The sequence below is a fragment of the Megalobrama amblycephala genome, linkage group LG17 (assembly GCF_018812025.1).
Source record: "Megalobrama amblycephala isolate DHTTF-2021 linkage group LG17, ASM1881202v1, whole genome shotgun sequence".
Taxonomy (NCBI): Eukaryota; Metazoa; Chordata; class Actinopteri; order Cypriniformes; family Xenocyprididae; genus Megalobrama; species Megalobrama amblycephala.
The window spans coordinates 27,519,712-27,546,766 of NC_063060.1; the positions used below are offsets into that span (position 1 = coordinate 27,519,712).

Sequence of the window (27,055 nt, forward strand, 5' to 3'; positions counted from 1 at the left end):
TAGGAAACCTGCAGTCCTGAAGTATTAACGACATCTTACTATAGCATTATGTCACTTTTGAATGGTCACAGCAGAAAAACGTTTGAAACCATGTTCCTCACAGAGATATTCCAGTCTCTTGATGTGTCGTCACATATGCGACAAACGGAGAAGCTGCTGAATACACCGAGAGCACAGGTAATGAGCGTCACGTCCGCGTTTCACTGGAAACCGTTATCATAATGTCACTATCATCCTACCCGCCGCTTGAATGAGGAAACAGTACTGTAGATTTCTTGAACGCTCATTTCAAATGAAGAACGTGTAGATCAAGAGGAAGCGGGGAAAGAGAGGAAGAGATTAAAGGGGTAGTTATCTCTAAAATTGAAATTCTGTCTTCAGTTACTTGCCCTTTTTATCCTCTGTGGAACACAAAAGAAGATGTTTTGATAAATGTTCACGCTGCTCTTTTATATACAATGAAGGCAAATGGTGACCTTCAAATAAGCACCATAAAAGAATCATAAGTGGTCCAATGATTTATTCGTTATATTTTAAGTCTTCTGAAGACATACTATAACTTTATGTGGCAAACAGACTAAAACGTAAGTCATTGTTCGCTGAAATTCTTGCCCAACAACCATAGTTACCATTCACTTTAAAGGGTTAGTTCACACAAAAATGAAAAATTCTGTCATTAATTACTCACCCTCATGTTGTTAAACACCTGTAAGACCTTCGTTCATCTTCGGAACACAAATTAAGATATTTTTGATAAAATCCGATGGTTCAGTGAGGCCTCCATTGCCAGCAAGATACTTTCAAATGCCCAGAAAGCTACTAAAGACATATTTAAAACAGTTCATGTGACTACATCGGTTCAACCTTAATATTATGAAGCGACGAGAATTCTTTGTGAAGCTTTAAGGATCTTTTGTTTCGAATCAGTGGTTCGGAGTGTGAATCAAACTGCCGAAGTCACGCCCCCCAGTGGTGAACCATTGAAATTTCAAAACACTTATGACGTAACGAAGCCTCGTTTACTGAAATCACGTGACTTTGGCAGTTTGATAAACTCTCCGAACCGCTGATTCGAAACAAAGGATTTGTAAAGCTTCGAAACTTCATGAAGCAGTGTTTTGAAATCGTAAATAAAGTCGTTATTTAGTTTTTTTGGCGCACAAAAAGTATTCCTGTCGCTTCATAACATTAAGGTTGAACCACTGTAGTCACATGAACTGTTTTAAATATGTTTTTAGTAGCTTTCTGGGCATCTGAAAGTGTTAATTGTCTTGCTGTCAATGCAGGCCTCACTGAGACATCGGATTTTATCAAAAATATCTTAATTTGTGTTCCGAATATTAATGAAGGTCTTATGGGTGTGGAACGACATGAGGGTGAGTAATCAATGACAGAAATTTCATTTTTGGGTGAACTAACCCTTAAATTGTATTGAAAAGAGCAGCTTGAACCAGGGTTATTATCATTACAAATAAAACCAAAAAACATTTCAATCTTTAATGTTTCACAGAAAAAAGTCAAGAAATTTCGATGGACATGCGGGAGAGTAAATGGTGACTGAATTTTCATTTTTTAGATAAACTATCCCTTTTAAAGTATGGAGGAGAAAAACAAGCCATCGTGTCTGAATGCATAACAGACTGGACAAACACTTCACAGAAGGGTTACTACAAAGAGACCGAGACAAAAGGGCGAGCGAGAGCACAGCGTCACTGCTTGGAACCTTCTTCCTGCTCTTCCTCCTCCTCTTCCTCATCAAAAGACACGGCTCCAGAGGTATCGGAGATGCTTCGGCAGTGTCTGTACCAGCGGATGACTTCCTGAAAGACGTTGTCCTCCCCTTCCTCCACATCTCTTCCATCCTCCTCTTCTTCCTCGGGTGAAAGGCCAGACTCGGAGTAGGAGGTGGAGTAGTAGCAGGAGTCTCCCTTGCTCCACAAAGGCCTGCGGTCTGGTTTATGTACCGCACACATTGCCCTGTCGCCCTCCCCTTCTGAAAGCTGGAGTTCTTGGGCATATGGTGGCACTTCTTCTGAGATGAGCAGGTCGTCGTGGTCTGTCTGGGCGGAGCAGGGTTCCTGCACACTCCGGTCGGTGTCTGACTGACTGAGTGGGAGTTCAGCGACGTCTGTCTCAGCCTGACTTGGCACTGGGCAGCTTTGATTGGATAATACCGCATCTGAAGGAGGAGCAAAGGGTAAGAATACCTACAGATACAGGAGAGGATAGAAGTGGAAAAGATGGAGAGAGACAGAAAGAAGACACAAAGGACAAATGGTACCAAAAAAGGAAGAAATTAAGCAGAAAACACAAAAAATACATGAGAAAGAGCAGAAGAGATGAATGAAATCACAAGACTTATGTTCCACAAAAATGAATTCAAGATCAACAAAAAAAAAACATGTACTGTGACATCTATGGAAAATGCAAATATACAGAGTCTGCAAAATGTATCTGGACACTTTTTGACACGTCACTGCATTATGTACAAAATACTAAACCAAGTGGTATCTGAAAACACATGATACTAGAGATTTCCTCATAACTAACTTCACTTTTCAGAGACATGTCTTTAATTATTTTAACTGATTTGGAAGTCATTCTTTGTGGAATTATGAAGCAAACTATGTGTAGTTCATTATTTTTCATGTTACACATGAAAAAAGTTTGACAACCAGAAAGTGAAACTTTGTCTTGATTTTGAACAATATATTTATGGCTTCATATTTTGAAACCTAACAAACTTCCTTTTGTTTAATGTTTTAATTGAAACGTATGCTTGTGCTTCATATCTTTCAAATATATGCAACTGTTCAAAATTTGGGATTGTTAAGATATTTTATCTTTTATAAGTAGTCTGTAATGCTCACCAAGTCTACATTTATTTTATCATATATATATATATATATATATATATATATATATATATATATATATATATATATATATATATATAGTACAGTCCAAAAGTTTGGAACCACTAAGATTTTTAATGTTTTTAAAAGAAGTTTCGTCTGCTCACCAAGGCTACATTTATTTAATTAAAAATAAAGTAAAAAAACAGTAATATTGTGAAATATTATTACAATTTAAAAAACTGTGTACTATTTAAATATATTTGACAAAGTAATTTATTCCTGTGATGCAAAGCTGAATTTTCAGCATCGTTACTCCAGTCTTCAGTGTCACATGATCCTTCAGAAATCATTCTAATATGCTGATTTGCTGCTCAATAAACATTTATGATTATTTTCAATGTTGAAAACAGTTGTGTACTTTTTTTTTCAGGATTCCTTGATGAATAGAAAGTTCAAAAGAACAGCATTTATCTGAAATACAAAGCTTCTGTAGCAAGTTCAAAAGATGTTTTTATTTTTTTGAAAAGAAATTAAAGAAATGCAAGGATGCATTAAATCAATCAAAAGTGGCAGTAAAGACATTTATAATGTTACAAAAGATTAGATTTCAGATAAACACTGTTCTTTTGAACTTTCTATTCATCAAATAATCCTGAAAAAAAATATTGTACACAAATATTTTGTACAATTGTACACATTAAATGTTTCTTGAGCAGCAGATCAGCATATTAGAATGATTTCTGAAGGATCATGTGACACTGAAGACTGGAGTAATGAAGCTGAAAATTCAGCTTTGCCATCACAGGAATAAATTACTTTGTGAAATATATTCAAATAGAAAAAATTGTAATAATATTTCACAATATTACTGTTTTTTACTGTATTTTTCATTAAATAAATGTAGCCTTGGTGAGCAGACGAAACTTCTCTTAAAAACATTAAAAATCTTAGTGGTTCCAAACTTTTGGACTGTACTGTATATATATATATATATATATATATATATATATATATATATATATATATATATATATATATATATATATAGCAATTTTTTATTTATTTATTTTTATGTAATTGATTCCTGTGATGCAAAGCTGAATTTTTAGCATCATTACTCCAGTCTTCAGTCACATGATCCTTCGGAAATCATTCTAATATGCTGATTTGCTGCTCAAAATACATTTCTCAATGTTGAAGTTAGTTGTACTGCAACTCTTTTGTAACATTATAAATGTCTTAACTCTCACTTTTGATTTAATACATGCTTGCTGAATAAAAGTATTAATTTCTTTAAAGCTGCAGTCCGTAAGTTTTGTCTCTTTGTCGCCATCTCTGTTTGAAACCTGCAGTTGCAGTTATATGCGGAATTATCATTTTTACATGCATTGTGCATCAGCACGTCAGTCACTGCACCGGTGTGGATACTGTACTTCAGAATCACAGATTCTATGTCTTGAAGTATGACCAAAATAAAAATGTTCACCAGAAACTGTCATCTGAATAAGTAAGTAACATGTCTGCCACTTTTGTTCTGACCAACCGAGAAAAAAAAAGCTTTATAATAAATCGCGCTTCCAATGTGATTAAATCTAACGATCGCTTAGCTCATATCACAACAAACCGTGCAAATTATTATTATTGTTATACTTTGTTCTCAAATTGTTAATGTTAACAACATCAGCATTGCGTGACTATTTAGTGTATTAGTGTCCGAAGTGTTTTGATTTTGATGTTTTTTTACGAGTGAATCTCCAGTTGTCACTGATGATTGTCATTTGAATCTTTCTGGATTACAATCCGCCATTAAAATGACAAGTTTAATTATTCCAGCGGCTGAAAGAAATGGCTATAAATGATCTGCCACCTACAGACATGACATACAGTTTCCTGCAGAAACTTCAAATTATAAAACATTATTACAAGCTTACCGTTGTGAATCGGGCTAAGGTAAGGAGATAGTTTTGACTGACTGGTTATGTACTTGTGCAATAATTGATTTTGGATCATTTTTAACAACAAAAAAAAGTTTTTGAATGCTAATGTATGCAACTCACTTTGATATTTTGTTCAAAAATGAACATTCGCTTCATCTATTTTTATTTGTGGTGTTTGTTCAAGTGTGAAAATACATTCTAGGGCCACTTTGAAGGCCATGCTCACCTGAGCTCAGAGTTGTTGTGATTGGCTCGTCATATAGAGGAGGATCCTCTTCATATGACTCTTCGTCCATCTCCTCCTCATCTACAGAGGTCCAGGCACGGAGCTTCGCCTCTGCAATGGCAAACTGCTCAGCCACACCTAAAAAAAAGAAGAATCGTATCGAATGACACTGGACTTTACACAAAGACGCTAATTAAACAGGCGGCAGTGCAACAAAATCTCTTTTGACACAGCAATGACGTACAAGTTTTCTGGTGAGGCTTTTGTTCTTATTGAACAAACTGCTGAGAGACGAGGGTTTTCTGTGCTAAAAAGTTAAATGACAGCCTATCTCAGCAGCCCAATTCACTACAGTCAGGAAACTGATGACAGCCAACATGGAGCAGAGTATAAAAGCTGCCAGGTAAAGTAAAAAGTGGAGTGCTAGAAGAAAGGAATGAAGTAAACTGACATGCAGGATCAGCAGGTGTAACTGTGTGACTGTGTAATCTAATTTAACACCATCTGCTGAGTCTAAAAGCCTTCAGCTGGCACATGATGGAGGGGCGAAAGTTGACTGACAACTGATCAAATTCCTCTTGCATTATATACTGTATTGCTGTTATATTAATAATAATAATAATAATAATAACACTTTAATTAAGGCTGCAGTCCGCAACTTTTTTTGTGTTAAATATTTACAAAAATTATATAATGAGAATATACAACATGAATCCATTTTCCAAACCGTTTTTTTGTCTTATCTTGAATCATTATGGTACACTTATAATAAGTGTTTATATTTGGACTATTTCAGACCGGACTGGTAGCAGAGTATCACAGTAACTGCGTGACTCGCCATAGACATACACGGAGAAAAGTAGCTCCGGCTAAAATGTTCCTCCGCAAGACGCGTGCAGTTCTGTTTATTAACCACTAGAGGGCCAAAAATCGCGGACAGCAGCTTTAAAAAAAAAAAAAGTACTATAATAAAATAAAACAAATTTTTGTGCTTACTATAAAATAATTCATATTATATATGTAATTTGTTATTAATATATATAATGAATGTAATAACTGCATTAATAATATCAATAATAGATACACACACATACAGTAAATATACTGTTCACACACACTTTTTTATAATATTAATTAAAAAAAAATTGATTTAGCAAACTTTTAAAATTCTGGATGAGAATATAGAATATTATATTGTAGTCATTATTACATTAATTAATAATAATAAATACATTAACTGTTTGTCATTAATTTGTATTATATGTGTGTGTGTGTGTGTGTGTGTGTGTGTGTGTGTGTGTGTGTGTGTGTGTGTGTGTGTGTGTAGTTTAAGTACAATATAATATTCTACATTCTCTTCCATAAATTTTAAATTTTGGTAAATAAAAATTTTATTTGTTTTATTAATATTAGAACTATTTTCTAAATCTGTTATAATACAATTTTAAAAGAATGTATAATATTATAATAATAGTAATTGCTATCATTATGAGTGCTGTATTTGACCTCACATTGGCTGATTATTATTATTATTCATCTTATTATTAATTAACATAATACATTCATGCAAATGTTAAAATCTTGATGTTGAGTAATAAAGTTGATGTCCAAAATTCAGCTTTGCCATCACAGGAATAAATTACTTTTTAAATTATATTAAAATAGAAATTTAATTTAAAATTGTAATAACATTTCACAATATTAATGTTCATAAATATTACAGTTAATAAATGATTAATACATTTCTAATCATTTATGACAGTAATTTTGACTTCACATTAGCTGATTATTATTAAAACCGTGAAAACATTCATGCAAATGGTAAAATCTTTATGTTGAGTAATAAAGTTCACTTTCACGTTAGTTGGCAACAGCCCATGTATAAACACCCAGGCAACAATATCTTTGAACATCTAGGGTTATCTCCTCAACACTTCATCAGCAGTGAGAGATCCACAGCTGTAAAACACCCACCTGCTGCAAACCGGGCCTCCTGCTCTCCCTCGCTGAGATGGGAGTAGGAGTTAAAGTGGGACTGCAGTGTAGCAGATGGAGGGTCTAAGGGCTTAGACCAGCCCTTCCACTCAATCAGATGAGCCACCCGACCCTGAGCCATGGCCGTGGGTTTGGTCACGTGATCCTTCACCACCTGTGAGATGCCTGTTAGGGAAACAGCAGATTGGTGGTAAATACTGATTAACTTAGTGTGTCACTAAAATGCATAAATGCTTCTGATGAATGAAGCTACAGGTGTTTAAATCCTCACCATTAAATGATGATCTGGCCAGAGCTGCAATTTCCTGGATACTAAGAGCTTTTCTTGACTTGGGGAGCATATCAATAGGGTCATCAACCTGAGGAAGCAAGTTCAAAGACAAAATGGTCTCCTTTTGCACTGTGTAGATATTATAATATACATTTCCTAGAAAGAAGCAGTTATAATGATTTGGTCTTGTTTGGGCTTTTTTTTTAAGAATTTTATTCAGCACAGATGTATTAAATGAATTTGTATTACAAAAAGATTTCTATTTCAAATATTATATTTCTTTTGAACTTTCTATTAATTAACTGTTTTCAACATTGATATAATAACAGATGTTTTTAAGCAGCAAATCATCATATTAAAATGATTTATGAAGGATAATGTGACACTGAAGACTATACTATATTTATGTAGTTATATAGCATATATATGGGTCAATAACGTGACGGGTGATTTTTTTTTTTTTTTTGTCCAAAGGCCTTAATAATAATAAAAAACAAAGATATGACATCCAAAATATATAAAGTAGTACAACTAGATCTCTTTTATTGAATTCAAAAGGTTTAAATTATATTTTGCTACATATAAAGGTATTTTAAAGATTTTGAAGTGTAAAAACGTCATTTGGTTTAACCGTCCAATACAGCCATTTCATTTGTGATTAAAATATCTTAAAATGTAATAAATGTATATATTTTTTATTCTGGCATGATTTTATAACATCATATATCAACAGTGTGCAAAATGGTATTAAAAATGTGTAGAAGTTGTTGCTTTGTTATGAGAAAGAATGTCTGTAAAAATTAATTTCATTGATGTCATTCGGAGTAACCAATATAAAAGGAACATTTTGGATCAAGTCATGAGGTCAATATCATGTGACAGGATGTGACATCATTCAGACACCTGCAAAGGACCACATGGTCGTGAAGCAAAGTAACTAACTCTCTTTTAACTATTTGAAAAATTCATGTTTTCACTTGCTCATACGCATGTCCCGAAATATCAGGTCATTCAGTACAACCGCTATAAAACGTGGAATATGTTGTAATATTTTAAAAACTTGTACTAAATATAAAAAGTTTGATTGTCATTTTGCTAGCTAGCTAGCAAGCTAACCAGCTAGCTATCTAGATATCAGCCTTTTAACATTGTTTGAAAACATCGTCATTTGGTATAACCACAAGTGTCATTCGGTAAAACCAGAATTTTGGTTAAACCAAATGATTTTTTTGGTGTCAAATTTTGTCCAGCTTGTAAAAAATTACAAAAGCAGTGTTAAATGATCATAAAAACAACAACCTCATTGTTATCACTTAATAAATCTTCAAAATTATATCTCCATTATATTTTTGACACTTTAAAAAACCTTATTCTTCAATGACCCATATATATATATATATATATATATATATATATATATATATATATATATATATATATATATATATATATATACAGTACAGTCCAAAAGTTTGGAACCACTAAGATTTTTAATGTTTTTAAAAGAAGTTTCGTCTGCTCACCAAGGCTACATTTATTTAATTAAAAATACAGTAAAAACAGTAATATTGTGAAATATTATTACAATTTAAAATAACTGTTTTCTATTTGAATATATTTCACAAAGTAATTTATTCCTGTGATGGCAAAGCTGAATTTTCAGCATCATTACTCCGGTCTTCAGTGTCACATGATCCTTCAGAAATCATTCTAATATGCTGATTTGCTGCTCAAGAAACATTTAATGTGTACAATTGTACAAAATATTTGTGTACAATATTTTTTTCAGGATTATTTGATGAATAGAAAGTTCAAAAGAACAGTGTTTATCTGAAATCTAATCTTTTGTAACATTATAAATGTCTTTACTGCCACTTTTGATTGATTTAATGCATCCTTGCTGAATAAAAGTATTCATTTCTTTAATTTCTTTTCAAAAAAATAAAAATAAAAATTCTTACTGACCCCAAACTTTTGAACGGTAGTGTATAATGCTACAGAAGCTTTGTATTTCAGATAAATGCTGTTTTTGAACTTTCTATTCATCAAGGAATCCTGAGAAAAAAAAAGTACACAACTGTTTTCAACATTGAAAATAATCATAAATGTTTATTGAGCAGCAAATCAGCATATTAGAATGATTTGACACTGAAGACTGGAGTAACGATGCTGAAAATTCAGCTTTGCATCACAGGAATAAATTACTTTGTCAAATATATTTAAATAGTACACAGTTATTTTAAATTGTAATAATATTTCACAATATTACTGTTTTTTACTGTATTTTTAATTAAATAAATGTAGCCTTGGTGAGCAGACGAAACTTCTTTTAAAAACATTAAAAATCTTAGTGGTTCCAAACTTTTGGACTGTACTGTATATATCATACAAAAGCCCTCTTACTCTGTTAAAATAATTAACATTTTGCAGATTATGCAAGGTGTATGTAAACTTTTAACCACGACTGTTTATTTAAAAATAATCAATACTGTGGGTGAAAAAACAAACTCACTACATCACATATATATCCTGCTATGAATGTCAAACACACAATTACTTTCCAATGGTCCCGTATAATCTGCTAAAATACCCACTGGGGCACAGTATGTGCGCCTCTCTTTGGGAATTATTGACAACACAGCAAAGGCCACCATCAAGGAATTAACCAATTCGTTCTCTTACCTTAGTACATCTCCTGACATGTCTCTCTCGCTTTATGAATGAACGCATCTCAAAAGGCTGAGTTTTCTAGTCAAGACACGAATACCAAACTACAAGAGCTCCACATGAAAGTAAAGGCTCTAAAGTCACTGCCGACTCAAGCTCCACCTCAGAAACACATGCCAAATCCACAATTAACCCTTTGACAATTCACTTGCACTCATCCAAGTTGAAGCATATGTTAGTTGCACAGGCTGTTAAAGTGTTCAGCCACATTGTGGCATTAATAATCAAAGCAGCTGATGGCTTAGACATATTTGGCCAATCAAGCCTCTTCCTGTGGCTTGTTAATTTACAAACAGCATTCGCTGCCATGTCAGATAATATTAGCCTGCAGCCCTCAAGATGATAAAAAAAAAAATCTGGCCACAGCTGGGGGCTAATGACCTCTGGCATTTGACTTTAATGGATTACATGATGGAAATCTGAATTGACAAGTGACATCCATCGGTTTAAAAAGAGAACTGATGTGTCTGATGAGTGATGAGGCGACTATTTGTAGCCCTTGTACTACAAATCTTTTAGAAACAAAGATCCAGTTTCTATTTTCAAATAATCAGGTGAGGTGAACGATTCGTAAACCACCAAAACAAAAGTAGGCCACTGTGTCAGGCATAAAATGATGCATTTAAGCTATATCCACCCTCCCAAAATCAAATCGCACAGGTGGTTCTGACACGCACGTGCCTGACGTCAAAGTCTCGGACGCAGGTACATATGCTTAAGACAGATTGCCCTTTAAAGCCCATAAGAAAAGCTGCTACTGAAGAAGATTGCAGAGGCACCAGCTGCCTGCCATGTTTCAGTGCTGTATGTGGGTCAAATATTTCTGCGTGATTTGGGGTTAGCCGTCACAGCAGAGAGACAGACATGGGCCACGGTGATCATAATGAGGTCAATTAAGCTTACACCACAGGATATGAGGTCATTTTACTTCATTACCCTGGTATTATATGCTAATACCATGGTACTTTGATATGGTAATGATTCAGTACCATGGTACTGAACAGCACTCCAAGAAGAGCTGCAGAACAATTAAAACAGAATGCTTGTTTTGTTTTTTTCTACATGTTGTCTACATGTCCAAAACATAAAACATGTTATAACCATGGTACTATGTGCAGCAAAAAATAAAAAATATAATATTACTATATTATTACTATGTAAAAAAATAAATAAAAACAAGCTATTACCATAGTACAACTACTCACAACTAAGTCCACTATGTCCACAAACATAATATTAGCATGGTACATGCCATATGTCCTAAAAAAATAACATGGTATTACCATGGTACTAAGGAAGGAAAAGAAAGAAAGCATCATACCATGATACATGTCCAGAACAAACACACACACACACACACACACACACACACAACAAAAACATGGTATTGGTATTATTACCATGGTACTTTGTCCAAAAAGTATAGTATTACCATGATACATGTACAAAACAAAACAAAAACAAACAAACAAACCATGTATTACCATGGCACTGTGTCCAGAAACATAGTATCAGAATAGTAAATGTCTTACAAAAATGGTACTACATCCAAAAAAGCAACATAGAGAACCATGATACATGTTCAAAATAAACAAAAACAAGGTGTTATTACTACTATATCCAAAGTACATGTTTTTTTCCCTAAGGTACATGTCCAAGAAAATACAAACAAACATGGAATTACTATAGCACTGCATCCAGAAACACAGTTTTATCATGGTACATGCCCAAAAACATTCAGCATGAGACTGTTCTCATACTCAAGCCACACGTCCATTCTCCAATTTTCTCACGCAGTGGAAAACACTGCGGAGCAAAGAGGACACAGACAAGGCATTGACAGACAAGATAGTGCAGGGTACTTTTGATATGAAACAAAGTCTCAGCTTTTAGATTTTGTAAGTTTTACTACAAAATTCAAATGATAAATACAGTTTTGGCGCTCTTTAATGTGGCCTGACGACTGCTGTAGCGCCTCAGTTCAAGCGAAGCAGGAGCGTGTGTGAACTGATCTTCGCTTCCTCTTTATTACTAGTTCGTTATATCACGAAATAAACATGAATGAACATCTGAGGGTATGTTGAAAGAAACAGTACAACTTACTGAAATATTATGCCTCATGTAATCGCTCAATCAGTGCGGAAAGACATCAATAAAATGACTTGTAAACAATGTCACGTAACATTACATTTACCTCAGATTAGCCATTAAGTTTCATCTCTATAGTTAGCAAGACAAATTTACTCTACAGAGGAGCATTCTGTAAAAAAAAAAAAAAAAGCAGAATATTACATATTAATTATATTATGTAATTAAAAAGCTATTATTAATGTTATTAAAACTATAAAAACAGTCTTGTATGCAATTGTATACAAATCAGTTAACCTTTAATAACAGGGTTGCCTGTATAGGCTAGTTTACAACAGTAGTTAAGAAAGATTTTTTTTTTCCTTGTGAAAGATTAACATGTACTAGGTCTATATCCATTTCCGATAATATGTAATTACAATCGTATGAATCTTACAATCTTATGGTAAGAATAGTACGTGTCTTAAAAAATAACATGGTACTACTTTCAAAAAAGAAAGCAACATACCATGTACATGTCCAATAATACTTGGTAATACTATTACCATGATGTTCTGTCCAAAAAAAAAAAACGTGGTATTACCAAGGTACATGTCCAATACAAACAAACAAGCAAGGCTTTACCATGCCACGATGTCTAAAACATAGTATTAGCATGGTACATGCCCAAAAAACACGACATTATAGTATATGTCCTAAAACAATAACATGGTAGGCTACTTCTTTCATAAAAGAAAACAACATACCATTGGTATTATCATGGTACTGTCAAAATTATACATTATTATATATACACACATACAAAAGAATTCGCTATAAGCAGGAAAAAATAAATACACCGAAATTGTCACGGAGGTAACGAGGTATATATTGAGATTTGTTTCATCTTGAAATGAGCTGCAGCATCTCGAGCAGCGTGTCTGGGTGAAATAAATATATACCCTAAACATTATTAGCCTTGTTAGGTCAAATATATTACAGCATTTGCAACAGATATTTAGTTGCAGTGAAGGAAAACGCACCTAAATTAGGCCACCTGAGCTCAATTCATGGAAAGCAACACAATGCAGTTAACGCAATATAAGGGCCGGTCGTTATAGCAACAGGTAACCCGTGAACCATCTGTCCCTGAGCATCATTAATTCCCATTGACCATGCACAACACGCAGGCACAGGTCTATGAAATGTGCCGCTGTAGGGTTTGGGATTTGGCTGGTTCAATTGGATTTTTTCCCTCAATCTGTTTCCCCCCAAACTGTTACATTCTGTATTATGCATAACATTCCATACACATTCAGTGATCCGAAATGGCCATCTGTTTCTATGAAGCCCGTGTACGACAATAATGGCACAAAAACGGTTATTTTGCGGATAACTGAGCGCTTTAAGGTAATGAATCAGGCCCTGATAAATGAATCCCATCACATAAGTGAGGGTGACACGGCAGGACATAAGACCCGAAGTCCATCAGCGGCCCGAGAATTGCCTGATTGATTGATTGACTGTTTGATTGGCGAGCAGATCATTTTCATAAACAACAGTGTAGCAACAGCACTCAACGCGTTTGTTTCCTGGCAACAGGCGAGCTGTGATATTATTCACGCATTGTACGTGACGGCCTATTGCGATCTCAGCAATACAAGCGCAACAACACATGCATTGCAGTCACCAAAACCATAAACATTGATGGTGCGAGCCAGAATCTATGAGCATTTTGTCAGTGACATGGAATCCATACGTACCTTTAGATTTAGTTGGGGTAAAGCTGTCAAAAGCATTGCACATGGATACAGCATTAGCGTTGGGTCTCAAGAGAAGAATCGCGGAGCCGTCTTCGGCAGTGAATAATAGACACCACCTTTTCTTGAGCATCAGAGACAGGGGCAAAAATGAGTGCTGCTGTTAACCCACGAAACACATCGTCCCCACCACACTGAGTCTTTTAGACAGCGTCATCCCACCTGTAATGCGGCTCTCTTAAAGACACAGCCTCTTTCACACGTACAGAGCCTGTGCGATGAGAGCAACTTAATATGGCAAGCCGTTTTAACATTTATTCCCAGTAGCGGCTCCTGACCGTAAATTTAGGTAGAGACAGGGGCGTAGTTTGTGGGGGGGATGGGGGGAGGTAAAAAATTATATATATATCAACGACAAAAGTATTCACATCGGTGTTTGTTTTCTTCCTAAATTAATCTGACTTTTGAACGAATTGGCTGAATGAACAATTTAAGTGGCTCACTCATTAAAACAGCGAATCACTGCTGCCAACTGGCGCTTTAAATTTTTTTTAACATCATTTCTTTCTTTTTAGAATCACTCAGTTATGTTAGAATTTGATGAATGATTATACATAAATTTCATAAAGTTATTAAATATAGATAGACAGATAGCAATAACGCTACACATAAAACAGATTATTATTATTTTTTAATTAAAAAAATAATAACAGGCAGTATACCAACGTTCAACCCCCCTCTTTGTGAACGGACAATTGTTGTTTTAGAGTAAAATTGTGGAGGAATTCCAGTGAGGAAAAGAAAGTGTCTATTCTCATAACAAACAAACACAACAGAACTATATAAAGGCTTTTCACATTAGCATGTTTACACACCTTTTTCAACTAAAAACAGAAAACGTCTTATGCGTTTTGACCATTCATTTACACGACCACAGCATTTTGGGGGCCTGAAAACGCAAACTTTTGAAAACAATACCATTATTGTCTCCGTATAAACAAACAAAAAAGCGAATTTATGAAAACAGTGACGTTACGCGCATATGTATTACGTGTTCAGTTTATAGGCACGTAGTTTTTCTTTACAAAGTGACCTTGCCAACTACTGGCCTGGAATGCATAACAGCGTTTTTAATCGGTTTTGTGGATCCATGTGAACGGGGATGGTTTTGACTACGTTGTCATCTGCACGTGAAAAATGCAAAGGAAAAACTTTTCTGTTTTTAGCATGCTGTCGTGTAAATGTACCCTAACCCTAATATACACAAGTTCACACTTACATATAATCAGATATAGTATAAAATATATGTATTTGGCGTGCTGGTCAAGGAGAGGGCTCCGAGCTCGGAATTTGAATTAAAATAAATTAGACTAAATTAACTAAACTAAATTAGAGCATGCTGCAGTTCCATTTTTCACCACATATTTACATAGGAAAATTATGAGATGCTATATAGAGCTGGGGAGGACATCATCTCTGCAGCACTCTATACCAATTAGAAATTACCATGGTTACTAAATACTATACTAATTATATTATACTAATATAATAATTATTGAGACTTGATAAAACATTAGTCACTATTGGAACGCCTACTAGTAGGCTAATAAGATATCTTTTAAAGAATAAATGTTTAAACAGACTGCCATACATGCTCATGTTTCAATACATCTTCATTCTCTGGGTTAAGAACTTATCATCTGCTCCCTTATAATGCAGTCAGCAGCACCTGAGATGATATAAATTGAAAACATTTTATTCACCCCATGGACACTGGCACTTAATAACAAGCATATAAGGCTTCCTAAGCCTATAAGCTTAGGAAAACACATTCAGAATAAATGGTTGCCTTTATATCTAGCATATTACTGTACATGGATTTGTTGTCTCAGAAAATGATGCATCATTTACCCTGTGCTGTAAGGACATTAAAAACTCAACATTTCAAGGTCGAGAAGCTATGATCACAGTGTGTTGCTCCTTTTAGTACATTTAGAGGAAAATAAAATCTTTAATTCAGCAGCAGTCAGAAGCCACAACTGCAGCTGTGCATGTGATACATGGAAAAAGTGTAATAAGCTAGTCTTGTCTCAAGGGTGGGCTGTGGTTTAAAATAACTTGTTAGAGGATCTGAACATACTGTGACCAGGTTGTCTTTACTGACAGTTTGTCCTTAAGTTGAAATATTACTGATATGTAACGTAAATATATATATAATCAGGTGACAATTTGGTACATTTTAGACAATTTACAACTTATTTCGTGCAGTAAATAGCTGATAAAAAGATTAGCGTTGGAAATGCTAATATGGAAATATTAGCATCAAATTCTCTAATAAAAGTTTAGTGTCATGAATTTGAATAAAAGGATAGTAATGAACTAACTGCCAGGCAAGAAATAAACCAGTCCTACTTTAAAGGTGCCCTAGATTCAAAAATTGAATTTACCTCGGCATAGTTAAATAACAAGTTCAGTACATGGAAAAGACACAGTGAGTCTCAAACTCCATTGTTTCCTCCTTCTTATATAAATCTCATTTGTTTAAAAGACCTCCGAAGAACAGGCGAATCTCAACATAACACCGACTGTTACGTAACAGTCGGGGTGTACGCCCCCAATATTTGCATATGCCAGCCCATGTTCCCAACATTATGAAAGGCATTAGACAAGGGCAGAACATCTGGATGTGCACAGCTGAATCATCAGACTAGGTAAGCAAGCAAGAATAGCAAAAAATGGCAGATGGAGCAATAATAACTGACATGATTCATGATAACATATTTTTAGTGATATTTGTAAATTGTCTTTCTAAATGTTTCGTTAGCATGTTGCTAATATACTGTTAAATGTGGTTAAAGTTACCATTGTTTCTTACTGTATTCACGGAGACAAGAGCCGTCGCCATTTTCATTTTTAAACACTTGCAGTCTGTATAATTCATAAACACAACTTCATTCTTTATAAATCTCTCCAACAGTGTAGCATTAGCCGTTAGCCACGAAGCATAGCCTCAAACTCATTCAGAATCAATGTAAACATCAAAATAAACACTGTACTTACGCAATTAGACATGCAGCATGACGAACACTTTGTAAAGATCCATTTTGAGGGTTATATTAGCTGTTAGAACTTTTTTTTATGTTGTTTAAAGCAAGCGCGAGCTCTTGGGGCGTGGAGCACGAGATTTAAAGGGCCACACACCCTGATTCGGCTCATTTCTATTTATGCCCCAAAATAGGCAGTTAAAAAAAATGAATAGAAAAAAAATCTATGGGGTATTTTGAGCTGAAACTTCACAGACACATTCAGGGGACACCTTAGACTTATATTACATCTTTTAAAAAAAAAAAGTTCTAGGGCACCTTTAAAGCTGTAGTCAGTAAGTGTTGCCTCTTTGTCACCATCTCTGTTTAAAAACCTGCAATTGCATGTGGGTTGTGCATCAGCACGGCTCCTCAGAGCAGATGAATCTAATGTTTGCTGTCAGTCACCTCACCATGGTGTTGATACTGTACTTCAGAAATACAGATTGTGGTCTTGGAAGTATGAACAAAATAAGAATTTTCACCAGAAAATGTCATCTAAAGTAACAAATCTGCCACTTTTGTTCTGACCAACTGAGAAAAAAAAAAAAAAAGCATTACAATAAATCGCGCTGCCATAGTGATTAAATCTAACGATCGCTTAGCTCGGATCACATCAAACCGTGCAAATTATTGTTATACTTAGTTCTCAAAATATTAATGTAAACATCAGCATTGCATGACTATGTGCATATTAGCGTTACCTGTAGATTTAAATTTCTGTACAGTCTAATCTCTATAGCGTTAATTTGTCATGCCATACATGATACGTTTAATTATTCCAGCTGCTGTGAGAAAAGGCTGTAAATGATCCGCCACCTGCAGCATCTTCCACATGCCATATTGACTACTAGCTGGGACTCCTTTATTTAAACAGACGTGACGCAAAGATGAACGGCAGCATGCTCGAATTTCCGTGGAAACCCACCAGTACCACTCGGATTAGAACAAATCATTTCAAGCTTACCGTGAATCGGGCTAAGGTTTTGAACACTGCTTGGTTATGTACTTGCTCAAAAATTGATTTTGGATAACTTTTAACAAAGTTAGTTACAGACTGCAGCTTTAAGCATACATTTCCCAATATATTTACCAAAAAAACAACAAAACAACACATTTGATTGATAGAATTCTTGAAACCTTAATTTAAAAGCACCTTTTCAAAATGCATTAATTTCATGGATTGACCCATAATATTAGCAGCACAGACCTAATGAATTGTGGAATTAAAGCAGAAATGTGGCACAAATGTTTTAAGGAGGCTACTTTACTTTCTCTACTCATACCAAGATTATCAGAAATGACAGTACCTGGTTTTTTTTATATAATTCCAGTCCAAATCAAAGCTGATCAACACTGAATTTAAGTTCAGATGAAAGGAACTGCATCAGTCAAGCAAAGATAGATACACAGCTAAAATTAAGCATTTAGTATCCAGCTGCAGAACCGCAGCACCAGACCAGCAGCCACAGGACAGAAATGAGGGGCAGAGCTTATACAGTTATTAGTGAGAACAGCTCATTTAATATGAGAACATTGTGTATGGGTAGTCTTAGCAGCATAAGCTCCGCCCCTCACTTCCATCCTGTGGCTGCGGTTCTGCAGCTGGATATCTTGGCCCTCTAACCTTCATTTGAACAAAATTTCTTAGGCATGCCCTCTCCTGGCAGAAAGGCTCATTACAGCATGAAAGTTGCATTTTTCATTGCAAAAACACTCCTTCACCCAGACTCCACTTCCCTCAAACACACTCTACTTAGCAACTTGATAATCTTTTATTTGCAATGTTCCATTTCTCCAACGTTTCCAGTTTGATGTGAAAGCATTTAATTCCTTAAATAATAAAGAGAGCAAAAAATATTTACACATTTTTTTTCAATAAAACTAATCAATGGATCATTGTAAGCACCTCTTACCATCTGGAAGAAAACAAATCTTAAATACAGGGAAAAAGCCATTGTTTTGGAAAAAATAAATGGCATTACATCAGATTTTTTAACTTTTAATTTCTGAAAAAAAAAAAAAAAAAAAAAAAAAAAAACCATTTCCATATGTATGTACAGAACGCTCCTGAAATGTATTTCCACTTTGCAAGTAGAAAAGGCTTTAGGATCATTACTGTCATTTCATCAAGTTGATTTTTCTATATGCTTCAAGTTTTAATGATTTCTCTTAAAATTCCACTGCAGGCTTGCTTAAGTAGGGCTTCCATGAAAGACCCCATCAGTTCTTCAAGAGAGGTAAGACGCAAAAGTGTGGGGTAGGAAGCAGGACATGGATGGCTTAATAGGAAGCATGTTGGACCCCCCCTCCTCATCCAGCAGCACTAAGGTCAAAAAGGTCAAAGTCCATCCAAGACCATCATCCTGAAGTTCAACAGGTCCACCCCTTACTAAAGGATACAGGAAGCAAAAAAAAAAAAAGGGCAAAATACAAACGCTACACAAATTTCATCCGTCACTTAGAGAATTCAAACACTAAGCAAGTATACCTTTGTCTTTGCAGATTTAAAAACGTGACTCCTCTCGCACACACGAAAGAAAAAAAACTTCTGTAAGAGCTCTGCGTTTGATCTGAAATTACAAACCTAAAGGACATGATTGCCATCATGCCCTCTATACAATATATGACATCCTGTCTGGTCCGTCATATACCACGTTGCATATAAATCTATATTAACATGTAAGAGCAGCGTTGGTTTGTACTTTTTCCCCAAGAATTTCTCATAAAAAATAAATGACGATGAATTGTTAACACGTTTAAGCAGTCCTGCAGATTTTTTTTTTTTCTTTTAATTTTATTGTTTTGGTGGACATTAGCCACAAGAGATATAGAGAGCAGAAGAAATGACTGAGAAATGATTGTAGTTTGTATCTGTCAAGAGCCACCCTGAACAGATAAGATTGGCTTATGAAGACCAAGTTCAACTTTGTCGTCAAGATATCCCTCCTCTCAGTCCCTGGCAGCGGTTTCTCTCCAGTGCTACCTGGGCTAGCAAAGTTCAGGATTAGCTGTTGTCAGATTCGGACTCAGCCTCCCGTAACCAAGTGAAGAAGGCAGTGACAGACTTCAGGGCCACACCCTTTCCCAGCTGCTCCGCCGGGTCTTTGCTGGACTCCCATTTGTAGAAGGCTTCCTCTTTGATCACGTCCTCATCGTACAACGCGTCAAAAAACATGCGCAGTAAATCTGGGTAAAACGGAGACAACGCTAGTCAGCTACACTTTTAACAACAGAGGTTTAAAAAGCCAGCCAGAAGCAAGAAAATGTTAAAGTGATGGTACCTAAACGTCATACACTACCATTATAAAAGTTTGGGGGTCAGTAAGATTTTTTTTTTTTTTTTAAGAAATTAACACTTCAATTAAAGTGACAGTAAAGAAGTTTATATTAAAAATTTACAATAGTTAGCGACGGCAGTCTTCAATAAGAATAAGTTTCTTATAACAATAAGTTTCTTAAGCAGCAAATCAGCATATTAGAATGATTTCTGAAGGATCATGTGACACTGAAGACTGGAGTTATGATGCTTTCATAAAATTCAGATTTGCCATCGTAGCAATTTAAAATGTATTAAAAAACATTTTAAATTGTAATATTTCACCATATCACTGGTTTTATTGTATTTGATCATATCAATGCAGCCTTTGCGCAAACTTTATAAAAAAAATAAAAAAAAACACTTACTGACCCCAAACTTAGTTTGTATCCAACAAGAGTATAAATAAATTACTTGCATAACTTAAGACTAACAATACAGCACAATAAAACCAATCAAATCAACTAAATTACTATTAAAGCTGAAAAAAAACCCCAAAAAAACAGCTCAAGCCTTTTAGACATTTAGAACGCGATGTCATCTGTGGATATGACTGAAGAGTATGCGCGAAAAAAAACAAAAACAAAACACCACCACTCACTGGCCGGCTGCTCCATCTGCACCATGAGAGCCTGGAGAGCGTAGAGTGCCTGCAGCTCCTTCATTTCATCAGAGAGGTACTTCTGCAGCAGCTTGGCCCTTTGGTTAATCTGCTCCACATCCACCTTGTAGGGGTTCTCACCTATAAGTGTTCATTTATGCACACAATTAAAATTAAGTGGAGGTCAGTGGAAGTTCAAGTCTGAAGTCAAACTAAGGTGAGGGAAGTAGATTGCATTTAATGGATTCACTCACATATAACGGCAGACTGACACACAGACGTCATCAGGGCCCGCACAAACTGATTGGAGCTCATCTTCTGCTCATCTAGGTTGGCCTTTAAAGGAGAGAAACACCAGTCAGTACACGTCCTATTCGCATAATGTTATACCTTAATGTTTGATTAAAGAGCCTTGAACCATAGCCAAAGCACACACACTCACCTCTACCCAGTCATAGATCCTCTGGTTGTTGGCTTTTTCCTGTAACAACCTGTCCAAATGTTTACTCAGCTCCTCAGCAGTCAGTTCTTTTTTACTGGGCTTCTCAGACTCCTCACCCAGAGTGAACTCCATTTTCTGCAAATATGACATCTTAACCTTCAGGCTCATTTCATTCATTGCTACAGTTTATTCGCTATAGTTTAAAAAAAAATGGTACTAAAATATGACAAGATCTCAGAGTTAAACTGTCAGAAATAATCTTAATTATGTCAGATAACACTTAAAGGTGGTACAGAGGATGTTTTCGTCGACTGAGTTTTTGAAATTTTGAATTTCAAGTGAACGCCTCCCAAAACTCGTGCACGAGTGTTTGTTTACCACCGGCATTCGCTGTGTTATTAAGCCGGGCACACATTTAACGACTAGCTAAAACATTCTGACTGTGCTCAACATACAGCGATTGTTTCCTGCTCCTGAAGCAGATTTATATTCTTTCACATGGAATTTGAACACCGACTGTAATCGCAGACTGAAAGCAACTGGCTCTGACTGGACGCGTTTGAGCACGATCGGTCATAAGTATCAATTTACATTCATAATCGGCCTTACAATCGTTAAGCCGCGCACACACTGAGTGGATTCATTATGTCGGACTCACCGCAGGTAACTCATAATCTGCAGTTGTTACTCCTGTCTCCTGACAAAAACATCACATGCAGAGTGTGGAAAGTTACTAAAGCGCGCAGCCACGCGTCTCTCACAAGGAACATCATGGCAGTGATTGACAAGCCAGAGGGCCAATCCGCGCACGCCTCTCACAATGGCAGTGATTGACAAGCCAGAGGGCCAATCGTTTACGCGATTGGCTGATGTTTTTAAGGCCCTACCTCGTGCACAGATGATGTATATTAATAATATTCCTTTCAGTGCACCTAATAAATAGTCTTTTATCAGTTAGTAAAGACAGTTTCAAGTAATATTGCAAAAATGTATAAAACAAAACATCCTCTGTACCACCTTTAAGCAAAACATGGTCAGGTCAAAGTGTCTTAATTTTTGGTACTGGTAGTCCACTGTATGAAATTTTGTGTATGTCGTCAGTTTACTTTATTTTGCTATCCTCACATAAATAAACTATAGTGTCCTGAACCCACTAGTAAAAAAATAGTGTGAATAATTTTTGGTTTGACTATATGCATACACAAATATTTTTAATATATATAAAAAATATTGCAAAGAAAATCTGAAGAACTAAAAGGTTAGGAAAAGCATATTTTTATCAAATATGTGCAGTGAAGATGTTTGACCACAACAACAATTACTACTACTATTAGGGGTGGGAATCTTTAGGCACCTCGCGATCCGATCTGATTCCGATTCTGGGAGTCACGATCCGATTACAAAACGATTTTTATTAATTAATTAATTTCGTAACCTTGTTTTTTTATTATTATTTTTTAATACATAGTCTATGTAATTATAGGTACTTTTTAAATAATTGTATTAAAAAAAATTTGAACGTTAAGATTTTCAAATATAGGTTATAAACAGCTTCAAATCATAAAAGTAGTCTAATAATAATAAAGAGGAACAACAAAACATTACAAGCAATAAACAGAGTGCTTTCAGTATTTAAGAGTATCTGAAAGTTTTCCATTCAAAAGCTGTGAGGGTTTTTTCTCTTTCTCAGCTTTACGGTTGTTTGATTATTACTGATATCATCATAGACCGCAGAAGAATAAGCTGCATTCACAATAATGCACATATTTCTTTTAAAATATAAGATGTTTTTGTCCTGTCTGTTTAATCCTTTAAGACATCTGACTGTTTACATTAATTTCACTTCATAAAAGCATTTTGAGATGCAAGCAGGCTACATTTAAACACTTAAACAGAGTCGCACATAGCCACTTGCGCGAGCGCCCTTCACAAAGCACACATGGAAATTTAAAGCAGCCTTCTGTCAGTGAGTTTCAGATTTATAAAATATAAGCCCACAGCACTCCAAATAACATAAATGATGCCTTCGTAGAGCCATTTGTAAGGAAAATAGGCCTACCGGTGGGCGAGAATGCAGGCTACAAGTGCGCTTCTCTCACAGCGCAAATCCTGTGCAATGACCAAACACGCAAATGTCCGCGCAATGGGTGCGCATAATTTGCTCTAGCTTTTCCGAACTGTATGAAGGATTATTTTATAGTAGGTTAGAGTGGTGTGTGTATGAAAGGAAACTGAAACAAGCAGAATACGGTTGTTTCTGACGGTGCGTGTCCACTGGCGCGGAGCGAGCTTATTCAGTTCATTCCTATGGAAGTTGAGCATCTTCAGGCTCACGAGAGTGAAGCTCTACTTCCATATGAATGAATTGAAAACGCTCACTCTGCGCTGCACCGGTGGACATGCACTGTAAGCACACACAGCGTCAACTCACAACTGAGGTTAAACATAAGATCAGAATCGATCCAGAATCATTGAAGAGAGAATCACGATGCATCGTTTTTTTTCTCCCACCCCTAACTACTATTATAATTACTTTTGTATTTCTAGTATGTTTAGCTTTCAGTACCTGCTCTGTAACAAACTTATTGACATCCTCATCTTCAGGCAGAAAGTCTTTCCACCTGAGTCCTGCCTCCAACCACATCGATCCAGCCTTTTTGTGACTCTGAGAATTTTTCAGAGAAGGAAAAATTTTTTGAAACTGCAGTTTATGCAAGTAATATTCATAAAGCATTTGCCATAGTATGATACTCACCAGTCCTTTGCAGAGAAGGTTAAGTATGTCAACAAGCAAGATTGCTGCTTTGCCCATTGGCAGAAGAGGTTTGGACACTTCCCTGTGGACAGGATTATTTAAAAAGTTCAGATGGTGTAAATGCATTATTTTCTTTTGCTTTGATGGTTTATAGTCTTGCATACAGGTATCTGATTCAGTGCCTAACCTGAAAAGCTGGCCCATGGGAATGCCACCCTCTTGCAACATGGGTGTGATGATCTCAGCCAAGTAGAGCCAAATGTGAGGAATGTCAATGGCCATATCATCTGCTATCTCCAGAATCTCCTGAAGTCTACAGCGGGTAAAAGACAACATTAAAATCATGAGTGCAGAGACGCATAGAAATATTTTGTGATGATGGTTTAGAGTTGATAGACCTGGAAGCATAAGCTGTTATATTATTACTGTCATCATCATATTTGTTTATTTATTGAATTTTTTTTTAAAAAAAGGAGTCATGCTACATTAGTGCAGAGACAAAAAAACATTGTTGCTGTTGTCAACAATGTAGATTGATTACATTAAAGGGATAGTTCACCCAAAAATGAAAATTTTAACATCATTTACTCCCCCGCAAGTCATTTACTCACCCTCAAGTGGTTCTAAATCTAAATCTAAATCAGTTTCTTTCTTTTGTTGAACACAACAAAAGATGATATTTTAAAGAATGTGGGTAACCAGACAGTTGATGGCAATCACTGACTTCCATAATAGGGGAAAAAAAAAAAGAAAAGAAAAAAAAAAAAAAACTACTGAAGTCAATGGGTGCCATCAACTGTCTGGTTACCAACATTCTTCGAAATATCTTTTGTGTTCAACAGAAGAAAGAAACTGATTTAGAACCACTTGAGGGTGAGTAAATGACTTGCGGGGAGTAAATGATGTTAAAATTTTCATATACAGATTTAGAACCATTTGAGGGTGAACAGATGACAATTTTCTTTTGAGAGCTATATTTCCTGACTCAAAACTGCATGTAAAAATGCATGAACTTACCCCTTGTAGTACTGCTCATGTAATAGTATTCTAGCACTAACAAGCTTCTGAAACAACAGGCCCACATGCTCTCTAGCGATGGTGCTGCGTTCCAACGTGGACTCCACACCGTTCCGTACAAACACAAAGAGAAGAGAGGCGCTGTTCAGCTCCTGCACACACTGCACTGCCTCCTACAGACAAGTAATGAGAATAACATCAGTGGAACAGGCCAGGGTAAATGTACAGGTTTAAATTGATAAATTTAACAAAAGTTTGATAAAGATGACACATTTCAGATTTGTATGCAATGGCTCCTCAGTTCCTCAATCCCATCAGTGTAGATCAGTGGCCCAGACACGTGGCACAAAATGAAGGTCATCAGCGGAGCACAATTTCACTTTAGGATAAAATTGGATTTACATACCTTCATGTCGTTGATGTGGAGATACTCTTCAATTATGGATTTGGACTTCTTGTCCAGCTCTTCCTCACTCATGGCAGGTTTGGCTGGAGCAGGAGGTGGTGGAGCAGGAGCCGACATAGGCTTCGCTGAGAAACCCAAGCAGGTAAAGAGGTGATCAATTTGTGAATCATCAACTCAAACATCTCTATTGTTGGTGCAGCTCAAGACAGTTCTCCCAGTCGGTTGACTCTCACCTGTGTCTTTGCTTCTATCGCGCTCACGACTGCCTCGGTCGCGGTTCTCTGTCATGCTGGACACGCGGCGTACGGAATCCGGAGGTCCACGACTGTCACCTCCTCTGCGCTCTTCATTTTCACGGCTGAAGCTGCGTTTGGTGATGGTCTGACGGGGTCTGTCTAGGCCTCGGTCCCGATCTTCCCGCCTGCTATCAAATCGGTCAAAGCGATCTCTGTCTCGGTCATTACGATCTCTGTCGCCACGGTCCCTACTGGAGCTGTTTCTGCACAGGAGATGGGCATAAAGTCAGAAACTCATTTTTAGATTATCATTGAACACTGAAGTTAGCACTCGTTTGCCACAAAACAAAAAGCACTTCAAAACCGTACCTTTGAGGCACTCTACGATCAGAGTCAAGTGAGGATGAGGATGAAGATTGTCCAGACTGCTGCAATGCAGAGAAGCGGTTGAGTGTGCTAGTGGCAGGTCTCCCCTGGTCTGCATCATTAAAAAAAAAGAAGGACAGATTAGAGTTTTACAATTAGACAAGATTTTTTACATTGTTAACCCTTTGACAGTTATGTTACTATATGTACTTACTATAGTAATAACAGTAAATTAAACCAAACTAGATTTTTACATTAACACTTTGACGTAGTTACTACATGTACTTACTATAGTAATAACAGTAAATTATGCATAAATACAAGTAACTAACCATAAACCAAACCATAACTATAGTAACTAGTAACTACATGTAGTTAATTCATATTACTAAGTAATTAAGTACAATGTATCTACATCACCCTAAAATAGTGTAAATGAGAAAATGAGTGATGCTTGCCCATGCAGTCCCTTTTGTCTTTAGCCAGTTATCAACCAGGCAGAACATTGTAGCAAGGTGATGATACATGGGGCAACTTTTTGAGCAATGTTGCCAGGCAATGTTGTCAAGCGATGTTGCTTGGGTACTTCCCCATTGAGAATGGGCAACAAATTTTGATCTAAAGTATCCAGATAGAAATTTGTTGCCCATTTCCAAGTCTTTAAGGCTACGTTTACACTGTCAGTCCAAATCTGATTTTTTATGTATCCGATCCAACTGTTTTCCAGTATATCTGTATTGGCAATAACGATGAGTTGATAGGCATATGCCAAAAACAACCGCAGCATGGAGGGATTTGCAATATAGAGGTCTTATTTACAACTCGACAATGTGTAGGACTACTGTGCTGGACTACTGCGTCTTCTGAGGCAACGGCAGAAACGAAGGAGGTTGGTATGCGTGGCTTTATTACGTGCTGTTGCTATGTGCCACTTTTAAAACATGTCTCCATTATATTATTTTGTTCATCTGGCACTTTGCAACAAAACC

General features: G+C 36.0%; 2 protein-coding genes and 1 non-coding gene across 4 annotated transcripts in view; all 3 read right to left on the reverse strand.

Annotated features, from left to right (window-relative positions):
- Nucleotides 1–1,406: 1,406 nt before the first annotated feature.
- fam131aa (family with sequence similarity 131 member Aa) lies at nt 1,407–14,327 on the reverse strand. The gene is made up of 5 exons (XM_048164724.1): nt 13,845–14,327; nt 7,288–7,375; nt 6,996–7,181; nt 5,022–5,159; nt 1,407–2,179 (listed from the first exon to the last, which is right to left on the reverse strand). Exons 1-5 carry the CDS (start codon nt 13,896–13,898, stop codon nt 1,710–1,712), a joined length of 936 nt encoding a protein of 311 aa, XP_048020681.1. The 5' UTR covers nt 13,899–14,327; the 3' UTR covers nt 1,407–1,709.
- A 4,353-nt stretch (nt 14,328–18,680) lies between these two features.
- eif4g1a (eukaryotic translation initiation factor 4 gamma, 1a) overlaps nt 18,681–27,055 on the reverse strand; it is a 32,051-nt gene continuing 23,676 nt past the window's right edge. For both annotated transcript variants that reach the window (XM_048164831.1, XM_048164830.1), the window contains 11 exons: nt 26,070–26,178; nt 25,698–25,963; nt 25,465–25,589; nt 25,059–25,231; nt 24,229–24,354; nt 24,042–24,123; nt 23,853–23,951; nt 21,287–21,421; nt 21,099–21,180; nt 20,845–20,985; nt 18,681–20,113 (listed from right to left, as the gene is read on the reverse strand). In XM_048164831.1, the coding sequence (XP_048020788.1) occupies nt 19,932–20,113; nt 20,845–20,985; nt 21,099–21,180; nt 21,287–21,421; nt 23,853–23,951; nt 24,042–24,123; nt 24,229–24,354; nt 25,059–25,231; nt 25,465–25,589; nt 25,698–25,963; nt 26,070–26,178 (1,520 nt within the window). In that variant the 3' untranslated portion in view covers nt 18,681–19,931. The remainder of the gene's footprint in view (nt 20,114–20,844; nt 20,986–21,098; nt 21,181–21,286; nt 21,422–23,852; nt 23,952–24,041; nt 24,124–24,228; nt 24,355–25,058; nt 25,232–25,464; nt 25,590–25,697; nt 25,964–26,069; nt 26,179–27,055) is intronic.
- On the reverse strand, nt 25,352–25,427 carry LOC125252058. Its single transcript, XR_007181141.1, has one exon. It is a non-coding gene; the product is annotated as a small nucleolar RNA SNORD66 (small nucleolar RNA).